Below are 11,468 nucleotides of genomic sequence, written 5' to 3'. Positions count from 1 at the left end.
CAGTCCGTTTCTGTCCCTTCTTGAATTGGTCCAGCATGGTTCGGATCTGAGTTTAGGCGGGGTTTTATCCCTGATAATCCGTTCATTCCAGCCGGCATGGCTTTGGCAGTTTCCGCTCGGCTGCACCCGAACCGGAGTTGGTAGTCGGAAGTTGGAACTCTACCGCAGTCGGTAGAGTGACCCAGTTCGAGCAAGACATGCCGAGGGCATGGTTTCCCCGGTAGTCGAAATCGCGTAGTTATTTAGGTAAATTGGTTATAGGCAAATAGACCCTATGCTACGCGGTTGAAATATTGGCGACCACGGTCGGTTAAACGACCCGCCGACTCACGGAGTTATCCGAGCAATGGCCTACAATTCCAGGGAGTTTGGTGGGAGATGACGCAAGCTTTCCCCACCTGGTGGTCGTTCTCGCCACCGATCCTCGGCCCACAACAATATGTTTGAATTAGACAATGAACACTTTTTTCAGTGGTCGGAACTGCTGTTAAGTTCAAATCTGGAGCTTACATTTTGTGATTCAGCTTAGTTTATAAGATTCTTAAGGTTATCCATCCATTCATCCATCGGGACCATACTCCCATACTATGTACAGAGCATCGGTGATGCCGGAGCAGTCTCTTGAGCAATTGGGCACAATCCTGTACAGGTTGCCACTCCGACACAGGATACTCGAATGGCTCAATCATCCCAGCAAACTGGTACTCAATTTAGCGATCTCGGAAGGATGACAGGCTGAGTCAACTGCACCTGGTTTCAATTCAATGACCGAGTGGGATTTGAACTCAGGACCCTAGATTCCCAAGCCCACCACCCTAACCATCAAGCCAACACCAGGTGGCCCCGTCTCATGTGTATAAAGTGTCTCGCCAGGCTGAAGCAGCCCCGTTTCATACTCTATCGGTCTGACAGCCCGGCTTCCGTTTCCATGGCACAACTTCGACTTGACTCAAGCACTCGACCGGGTCTTTGTGGCCACATCAGGCACCCCTGGCTCCGTAGTCCCACTGCGACAACTATGTCATGCTGTGCCAATATTATGGGGCACCATAACTGATTTAAAGAGCCATTCACAGATACTGTAGAAGATCCCCTTCCTGACGAGTCCATCCATTTGAACTTAGACATTTATGGCTCAATCTCATGTGCGGAAACGAAATATAGCCATGGATGCTGGCTTCTCTGGGCATTTATAAGCATTGCAACGTACCCAGCGATTCGCAGCTGTGATGAACAGGCATTCAATAAGAGTGAGGAAAGTGAAAATAAATTATCATTTAGAAAATACGCCGTTAGACCCCATAGAGAGCGAGGTGGCCGAGGATGTGTCGGGTGGTTATCCGTATGGCAGCTTAGCTGCCGGGGTAGCTATCATTTCTTGAAGCGCGACTGTGTCGCTGATGCAGTGTCCCTCTACCAGTACACACACTGGAACTGGTACTCATTTCGCCGACCTCGGAATGATGACAGCTGAGTCAACCCCCTGGTGTATTAATTCAGTGGCTGACGGGGCTTGAACTCAGGACCCGAGGATCCCAAGCCGCCACTCTAACCACTGAGCTAACACCAGGCTTCAGGATGTGTCTGATGAAGGATATAAATAAATAAGGCCGTTAATTGTCTTCAAAAGGGGTGTTTCAATTAATCCAAACACTCAATTTTCACTCTTGCACTTCCTTGGAGTTTTCTTGGTATGCACGCAAAGTGTCAGGCTGCGCGGTTCCGTAGTTTTGGAATTATGGAGGAGACACACAAACACACACTGACACACATATATATATATATATATATATATATATATATATATATATATATATATATATATATATATATATATATATATATATGTGTGTGTGTGTGTGTGTGTGTGTGTGTGTGTGTGTGTGTGTGTGTGTGTGTGTGTACAAACACACACACACACAAACACACACACACACACATATTAGACTGCCCGTTGCGTCATTGCTTGCAAAAAAACAGAATGCAAGATTTTTCGGCACAGATTACAATGTGCGTGAGATTACAACCAGTTCTCTGGCTTATAGCAACACTGCGAGGTCACCATCATGTTGTGGTAGACTGCGACCCGATAGGGGGGCATCTTACAGCATGAATGAATCCTTATTTTGGGAAGGCAATCTTTCAAAATGTGCCACAAGCAGAGAAGATAGCATAGCCGCAGATATGCTTCGCCCTTTTTCGAGCTCATAAGTTCAGCATAATGTTTAAAATCGTTTATTTGGGCTGTACTTCCATTCTACTTGTGTGTCCGGTTTGAGAAGAAATAACTCACGTCAACAATCATTAAAAAATAACCTAATTTTGTGGAAATATTGTCACATTTATGCATTTGAGCAAATAAGGGAACAGCAACTTTTCACCTGCCATTTCACAGCTATATAATATGAGGGTAGGAAGGGTGGGAGATGTTTTCTTTTTATACCAGAGAAGAGCCAAGCGTTTTTATTTTTCAACATATAATTGTGAGGAATTTTTTTTTCCCCCCCAATTCCTCCTCTGACATTTGGAAAAATTGCTCAGACTATTTTAGCATCTTGTTTTGAGAACATTTTCAACGGTCCACCTAAGTTTCATTCTGGGAGGACCCGAGTGAATTGCAATCATTCTTGCATTCTCCAGACCAAATGAATTTCCCTGTACTGTATTCAGTAGGCCGAGCTACAATGTGTTAAATACTTAGTGAGTTATATTTCTTCAGAACTGTGTGTGTGTGTGTGTGTGTGTGTGTGTGTGTGTGTGTGTGTGTGTGTGTGTGTGTGTGTGTGTGTGTGTGTGTGTGTGTGTGTGTGTGTGTGTGTGTGTGTGTGTGTGTGTGTGTGTGTGTGTGTGTGTGTCTGCACGTCCATGAGTAAAGGGTTTCCTGTATTTGGGAGACGAACGTGCTGAAAGGCACGATGTGCATGCAAGTCATGATGCATGAGAGTGTCATCCACCCTGGAAAGAATATTTATCATTGGTTACTTTGACTTAACTTGTGCAGTTTTGAGAGGTGGATAATTGTAAATGTTGATGAATACGTACGTACCTGACGGGATGGTCGAGAATCTCTTCCCCTCCACCATATGTACATGTACATGTCGGAAGATTTGCAGCACAGGATTCATAGTGGTAAAAGATAGCATACTGAGCAGTAAAATAAATTCTTCATGAACGTATTCCACGTTTCGAAAACAAGCAAGTTCTCTTCCTTAGAGGCGTTAAGAGTGTTGTGGTGGTGACACTGTTGAATTCCTTTGGGGACGGTTTGCGTTATGGAGATTGTGAAGCCAAGTATGTTGGCCAAGCATCCAAATGCTTAACCACATGGTTAACTGAACACCAACTTGCTGTGAGGCAACAAGACAGGCTGTCTTTGGTTGTGACACACACACATACACATACACACACACACACACACACACACACACACACAATCAGGACACTTACCTCGGCACAGGGCCATGAAGGGTGAACCGTGAGATTATCGAGGCCTGGTACTCCTGTGAAAACTCCATCAACCAACACATTGACTTGTATCCCACAAACAAAGCACTCCACAACCAATTACAATATCAACAAAAGTGGAGGAATAATTTGAATGCGGGGAGTTCTGCGATTGGCAAGAACTTGGACCAATCAACGATGCAAACCGTCCCCAACGGAACTTAACACTGTCACCACCACACCGCTCTTAACGCCTCCAAGGAAGAGAACGAACTTGTTGAAACGTCAGGCTTTAATAAATAATTTATTATTTTGCTACTTACTCAGTGTGCTATTATATATATATATATATATATATATATATATATATATATATATATATATATATATATACATATACATTGTTACGGATCTGGAAACCATTTGCATTCAACATACAGATGTCCCAAATGTCAGTTATGTCGTTAAGTATGTGTGTAGTCAGATCCCCTTCCTTTTGTCTAGTGGGAGAGTCAAAGGTGTGCATTGCGATTTCTTTTAGTTAGGTTATTACATCTAACAAGCCATCTAACAACCATCCCATCTGCATGACCCCTCGGCCCATTACGATCCACGGTACCATCGTGCTTGCAGCCCTCGGTTCGTGGGCAACAGAGCACTTTTGCCTGAGACGAATTCCTGAGGATGTTCGAGGCAGTTTCATCACCACAACTTTTCTCGAACACGCGCGGAGGGAAGGATCGGCTTTCTCCAAACAAGGCCAAAACCCCGCCCCGGAAAGGTATGCCGTGGGACCCTGTCCAATCAAAAGCGGACAGTGAGGTGTGTTCACCAAGGCCCCTCCCCGCTGAGGGAGGTCCATAAATTCCCCAAGCACTCTCTGAGAGCGGAGTTTTTGGTGGGTTTTTGCTGTCACAAAAGGGGTTTTTGCTGTTACGAAGGGGTCGTAACAGTGGTTGTTACGAGGGTTGTCATGAAGGTTGAGCAGAAGGTCATTGAGGTGGCGAACGTGTCTCTGCTGGCCCTCTACAAGGAAGGAAAGAGCAACCCCGACCCACCTCCGTGGACCCTGGCCATTCACCACCCGAGCTCCACCACGAACCTTGAGTCCCACACGTGCGACTGGGGACCAAACCAGCGACCATTGTCAGGTGCCGCAGCACGGAGTACCCCCTTTCTCCGACGGCCAGGTACCCATCCGAACTCTGACCCCCAGCTTGTCTCTCTCCTCGGCTGTGATGGTCCAATAAAGAACTCTGAGTTTATTTTCATTTGTGTGTGTGTGTCTCCGTGTGGGCCCGTCTGTAAGTAGAACTGAATAAGTGTTTTTGGATCATTGTAAATATTCCTTGCTTGCATAATCGCGTTAAGTCTTGCTTTGTGTCTTCATTTACTGTAAATAAATCATCACAGAAATGCTCCCAGTCCGTTTCCGTCCCTTCTTGCATTGGTCCAGCATGGTTCGGATCTGAGTTTAGGCGGGGTTTTATCCCCGATAATCCGTTCATTCCAGCCGGCACGGCTTTGGCAGTTTCCACTCGGCTGCATCCGAACCGGAGTTGGTAGTCGGAAGTTGGAACTCTACCGCAGTTGGTAGAGTGACCCGGTTCGAGTAAGACGTGCCGAGGGCGTGGTTTCCCCGGTAGTCAAAATCGCGTAGTTAATTAGGTAAATTGGTTCTAGACATATATACCCTATGCTACGCAGTTGAAATATTGGCGACCACGGTCGGTTCAGCGACTACGGTCGGTTCAGCGACCCACCGCACCACAGAATTATCTGGAGCGACGGCCTACAATTCCCAGGAGTCTGGTAGAGACGAAGTAGCTTTCCCCACCTAGTGGTCGTTCTCGCCACCGACCCCCGGCCCACAACAATATATATATATATATATATATATATATATATATATATATATATATATATATATATATATATATATATATATATATATATATATATAACCGGTCTCAGGTGACGTTTCACCAGCTTTACAGCCAGCTTCCTCAGGACAATACATTATTGTGAAGCTGGTGAAAAGTCATGCTCTGATCTTGCTTATTGCATGTATATATATATATATATATATATATATATATATATATATATATATATATATATATATATATATATATATATACATATATATATATATACATATACATATGTACATAAGCATATACACATACACACACACACACACACACACACACACACACACACACACACACACACACACACACAATACAGTACTTATTACACTGGTTTACTAATAAAGCACATTGCAATGATTTCACAAAGTTGCAATGTCCTTGCTTTGTAACTTTTGGGATGAGATGAGTCGTCTGCATGTTCTTTGCTCTGTAAGCAGCAAATGACGCGATGAAAGGTGAGAAGTTTACGATGAAAGACGAGGAGTTTGTAACTTTTCTCTTATGAAAGACGTAGTTTTTATCTTTTTCACTCTGTAAGAAGAGTCGTTTGGATCTGTTTCACCATCTCAGACCAGGAAAACCTCAGAATTCCTAAACAAAATGTACAACCCCCGTTTTTCCAAATCAATACATTTCTATTTGCAAACCAATGTGAAAGAAATATCTTCGACAAAGAATGCCATGGCCAACTTGCTCAATCCATTGCACGGGCTGTTTCTCCGTGGAAATCGTGCCAGGAGCTCCTATCAAAAGCCGCTCTTTGTGATCCAACGTGTCACGTTTCAATGGTCCTTGCGATCAAATATTGGCACCCACCATGGAACTCACAAAAGCTCGTTCACTGAGATCGTACACAGGGTTGCGTGCGTTATTTGTCGTACTCTCACTTTTAAAATGTCATTTAGACCCCAAAGAACAACGATGTGCGTATGTCTGTACACTGACTCTATCCACAATGTCTTGTCACCCCGATGTCACTTCGGATTTATCTTCAGTCCAGTTGCCGCAACGTATGTTTATTACATGATATTTCATAATTATTACATTGCATGTAACTTGAATAACGTTACATCTCTCATGCATCCCCGATAAAATCAGTTTGAGCACCGTTATTCTCACGGCAGGGGCGTGAGTGGTTCCAAGATGGGATGCTTTCCTAACAGCGAAACTCGCCAATATGCCTTCTTGAATCGCATGCGACACTGTATGTCACACATTTGCAACGGATCTGAAAAACAGAGCATCGGTGAGGAGACCTTGTGGATACACATCTTTCCCGGTTTTTAATGTTGAAAGTGTTCAAAATTAGTCACCCTGTTACAGACGCGTTTGGCTGTCGATTGAATGCGTAAAGGCGTAACCCACACCACGCGGTTCGTGACAATTCTCACGTAGCTTGCTGGAAGTTCACCCTAGACAGGTCGCTATACCCGTTGCCTCCTCCACCACTCTGTGACACCAAAAGGACCATCTGTTACACTTCTTCTTTTTCTTTAAGGGTCACAGTTATTGCCACGTTCCCAATTCTTTTACAAACCGGCTGGCCAGTCCTGACGTTCGACTTCGGCTCGAGCAGGAATTTGGAATTTGTCCAGGGTGTCGGTGATAGCTCCCATTCTCTTCGCGAAGGACACCATGCGAACTTTAACATCCACTGACCGATGCAGGCAGACAGGACACCAAACCTAAGGTCCAACTGTGCCTGACTACAGTTTATATAGCTTGGTCGGGAATCGAACGCAGGCTAGGCAGCTTAGAGGTGAGTGTGCAATACAAACCTCTAAGCCAGCCCAAAACGAACCTCACTCTCAGCAGAAATGTTGAATTCGACCAGACCTTCTGAAGGTACCATGCGTGGGATCTATTTAACGACCACCCTGCCTGCGAAACACCAGGGGGACAGTTTATCACATCCAAGCTGGACAGACAGCTCAGCAACTCCACAACCTCGAGACTATATCCGATCTCCCATGGTTACACCGTGTTGTATATTATTCACATCTTGTGCAAGATTATTCACAGATACTGAACTGACAGCTATTCTCCATGGATTGCAAGGCGAAAGGTTTTTTTATAGCGTTCATGGGGAGCCTGTTCGAGCAAATGTTTCCGAAGTAAATGTTTAATAATTTCCAAAACATTGCACTAAAGTTCATATAAAATCATACTTTCATGTCGAAAGTAGCAGAGCAGAGTGGGCTTTATAAAATATTGTGATCTTATTGGAACCAGGCGGTAATGAGGGGCAATGAGGATTGGTAAATAAATAATTGGGACCACCAGGTCAAAGTTACAAACTTAATTGAGAATAAAAGTTACTCCACAACTTGGAAAACCCTCACGGGTCAGATGATTCCAGATATGCTAGCTTGCCAGCTGTGCAACACTGCTGCCATATATAGCAATACCGAGGACCATTTGTCTTACAGAGGATGTGGATTTCGTCACCTTGTGTATTAGTCCCCTCCTGGTTTCATGGGAGGGGACAACAGGTTTGCTCTCCGTCTGTCTGTCCGTCCGTCCGTCTGTCCGACCCACTTGTGGTTTTTCACACTTTTTTTCCCCCATACCCTTGAACATATCCAACTGAAACTTGGTGCGTCGCTTTATTGTGATGTCATAGAACAAGTTCGAGTTTCAGAGCATTTCATCAATTTTTCACAGAGTTATGTCCTTTTTAAACTTAGAAAATGTCACATGGGTCGGGGACATTTATTGCAAAGCAATTCTCGCTCTTGTTGATTAAATGGCTCCACATTGCCTTATAAAGCATGAACAGGATGACCGCTAATTGCTGTTTGTGGACGATAATTATTTTTTTTACGATGTAAGACGAATTGAACCTTTTAGATATGGTTATTACAAAAGTATGCATGACTAATGAATTTTTAAGTGCGCAGGCCGCCCTGCCCACACCACGCAGGGAGCCAACCGGAGCGCGGCCCCACCCACTGCGATAAAGCCACGGCGAAGGTTGAAGGCGCAGCAGTTGCTTTCGAATCGCAGCGCCGAGCGGAGTCTTCAAGATCTACCATCGGCAACGAGACTTCAAGAAGCACGGAACTGCATCAGTTGGCCGAGCCCTGACCTTGTGGGTAAGCACTCGAGCGGGCACAAAATTCCTCTGCAAGTATTTTTTTCCTGGCGTACTGGTCTTAATGGAGGGTTAGTTTGAGACGCAGCACGTTCTCCTGCAAAGCCGTCGACCTTTGCATATTTATGACATGCTGCATCATAATAAGTAATAGGGGCTCCATTGAGATCGGTGAAAGGTTTCCTTGGGCTGATGCAGGGTTGGGTTGTTTATTTTTATTTCATTATTTGCAGGGAACCCAAATGGCTCCAGCTCGTGGTGACTCACACGCGTGACTGTAATTTGAGCCGAACGGGGACGCGCAAGCATAGGGGTGTGGGGGGGACACACACCCTTTGGAAGGAACACCGGGTTAACTTGAAACTGTCAAACTGGCACATATCACAACATCTCCGCTTCTGATGTAACTTTGCATCATTCCATGCTCGTACACGTGCTCTTGATGGAGAATCTTTTTTTTTTTCAGCGTCAGACCAGACCAGTTGTCAAGTTACCTGCTCATTCGTTTTTGTAATCGGTGCTGTGCTGTGGCATTAGGCTTACTTTGCTGTCTATCTGTCTCCGCTTCCCTCAGAATACGATGATGAAACATCTGGATGTGTTGCCTTGGGCTTGTTTGCTGCTCACCGTGGCGTGCCGCTTGGCTTCCACATCACCGACGCGCCAGCACATTGAGGAGATCATGAGGTGAGGCTGGTGGAAAAGCACGGCGCCACAAAGCCGCTTCACGCATATTCCGTTTCATGGGATGTGACTATATTTATATCTATCGCAAAGGGCGCTTTCATTGCCAGCCATCTCATGTAACCCTTTCGTCACGACAGGACTGCTGTGCTCAGTGACACCGGGTTGAGACACGTCTTACAGGCGGATGTCCGTCAGGATGGATTTGGTACGAAATCTTCTGTTGAGCAAGATATCTCGCTATTGCTCAGGTGAGGACTCTTGTTAAACTTTCACTCTGTTTATGAATTTATTTATTTATACAGTGGCAACTCCTTCAGCAGCTTATACTTGTATCATATGCAGGACAAAGAGATTAGTTGACTGCCGTAGCTTTACATGCATTACAAGCACATTGGTAGACATTTTACAAATGCTTATAGTGTTTGGGAAATTAACCTGTATCCTCTACATCATGAGCTGATGGGAATAGTCATCGGCCAAACTAACAGGCTTCCTTCTGTTGTCACAAAGTTTTTATCTACCAAACTTTTAATGTCAAGATAGTCATTTCTGGTGGTAAAGGTGAAACAGGACATTGAGGACATTGGTAGAAATGCTTCAAATTAGCTCTAAACTATTCCTGTTTCAACTCATAGTGCAGAATGATGGAGTGAACTGTGTACTTACTATACAATGCCTCTCCTGACTCGACTTGTGTTTCTAACAGGAGCCTCCTGGCACACCCGCGTGAGAAGCGCTTCCCAAAGCTACACCACACGCGTACTACCCGGGCCGGGTGCTCATTGGGAACATGCCAAGTACAGAACCTCACTCACCGCTTGTTTCGCCTGGTGGGCAAGACCGGAAAAGACGACGCAGCGGGAAAAGCCACATGGAACCCCAACAGCTATGGAAGAAAACGCCGCTCACTGGAACTGAAGCAGCGAGGAGCGATTGAGCGGGGCTTCAGGACTGGGAGTTGGTTGGTGCGTGGCAGTGACGGGAAAATCACGAGGATGAGCTCGTGAGACCTCGCTCAGTAAGCTTATTTAAAAATAAGAAGGATGCGCGCCAAGAATGCATCTCATTTCCGAGGCGAAGTACAAGCATCAGACCATGTGTATGTAGTTTTCTCGGGACTGCGCAAGAGAGGACACGAGGGCGCGGCATGGGAGGAAGACGTTAAAAAGCCTGAGCTGTTCACCGTGACATGAAACCAAGGAGAAGGATGATCAGAAGGAAAGCATTGAGAACAAGGGAGAACGTGATTTTTCAAGTGGTCTCATCCAACCCACCCGTCGAGGTCTCGACCATAGCCAAAGCCCTCTCATTCCATTTCTTCAACATCCGTCAGTGCCGAGAATTTCCGAGCATGCAGGCACAGCGAGCACCGGGCCCTGCCTCGGGGACCAAGCTACTTGAAATAACCTTTGTTGCTCGTTTTTATCACCGTGCAATCAAAATGGTGTTGATGGAACTTTGTTGTTCTTGTTGTTGTGACTATTGTTTTCTTGTATAGCGCTTTCGAATAGTTCTTTTTTTTTTTCTAAATAAATTATGAAACAGGGCACTTGACTTCATCATTCGAAGATTAATTTATATTCCATGGTATATTTAATTTTATACTATTTTATTTGTTTATAGGTTTCAAAAGTTTCCTTTATGTTCGTTGTATAAAACAAGCTTCATGGAAATAATACTACTGTACATTTTTAATAAACAACTAAAATGTTCACAGAGTTTGGCTGTTTGTTTTTGCCGGTGTTTGTGCTTGTCATTTTGTCGGAACGGATTAAAAAATTCTGGCAGATAAGTCGATTTTGTCTGTGGCTTAACATCGAAGATCAAATTCGGTGCAATTTTAAACAAGGGGTTACCAATATGGTTGCCATGGCAACTGAATTCAGATAATCACATCCGTAATCTAATCAGGTTGAGATAACGTCATGAGGAATAGATATCTGCAATATGAAAGCTAAATGTTCAACGGTTTTTGAAATATCGCGTACACAAAAGTACATGGACAGATGATCGGTCGGTCGGACGGAGCTCACTTTAATGTGCCCCCATCTTCGACCTCGTTGGAAGGGTGGAGGACAATTATTAAAGTATTTTGAAGAAAAAAAATTTCATCAGTGGTGATCTTTCGTACTTAAGTGAGGCTACAAACCTATTATTTATTTATTTATTTTCATGTCAATTAAAATGATGTAAACTGGTCATTTTTTTTCTTACACTTCAGGGTAATGAGACTGCTCAGAAAATTGATTTGGGTGGAATAGTAGTTGAGGTCATGAAGGAAGCGAAGTGAAGTAGGTCTTCACCAGATT

At 44.4% G+C, this 11,468-nt stretch overlaps 1 protein-coding gene across 2 annotated transcripts; it reads left to right on the top strand.

Annotated features, from left to right (window-relative positions):
• Nucleotides 1–8,330: 8,330 nt before the first annotated feature.
• On the top strand, nucleotides 8,331–10,951 carry ADM2 (adrenomedullin 2). 2 transcript variants are annotated; one of them, XM_085870626.1, is made up of 4 exons: nucleotides 8,331–8,469; nucleotides 9,047–9,159; nucleotides 9,297–9,407; nucleotides 9,866–10,443. In XM_085870626.1, exons 2-4 carry the CDS (start codon nucleotides 9,053–9,055, stop codon nucleotides 10,164–10,166), a joined length of 519 nt encoding a protein of 172 aa, XP_085726752.1. In that variant the 5' UTR covers nucleotides 8,331–8,469; nucleotides 9,047–9,052; the 3' UTR covers nucleotides 10,167–10,443. The 2 variants fall into 2 exon arrangements, with proteins under 2 accessions (XP_085726752.1, XP_085726751.1); XM_085870625.1 differs by having other exon boundaries at nucleotides 8,336–8,473; nucleotides 9,866–10,951.
• Nucleotides 10,952–11,468: the final 517 nt, after the last annotated feature.

This window comes from Eptatretus burgeri, chromosome 2 (assembly GCF_056783735.1).
Source record: "Eptatretus burgeri isolate ZD-2024b chromosome 2, Ebu_testis_v1, whole genome shotgun sequence".
Lineage (NCBI taxonomy): Eukaryota > Metazoa > Chordata > Myxini > Myxiniformes > Myxinidae > Eptatretus > Eptatretus burgeri.
Note: the sequence above shows the minus strand (reverse complement) of the source record. Positions and strands in the feature narration are given on the sequence as shown.

Excerpts from the sequence above, each read along its gene's own strand:
- ADM2 (XM_085870625.1), top strand. The coding sequence starts at position 9,053 with ATGATGAAACATCTGGATGTGTTGCCTTGGGCTTGTTTGCTGCTCACC. Across the intron at positions 9,160-9,296 it reads CACATTGAGGAGATCATGAG|GACTGCTGTGCTCAGTGACA; the intron begins GTGAGGCTGGTG and ends TCGTCACGACAG. Across the intron at positions 9,408-9,865 it reads GATATCTCGCTATTGCTCAG|GAGCCTCCTGGCACACCCGC; the intron begins GTGAGGACTCTT and ends TGTTTCTAACAG.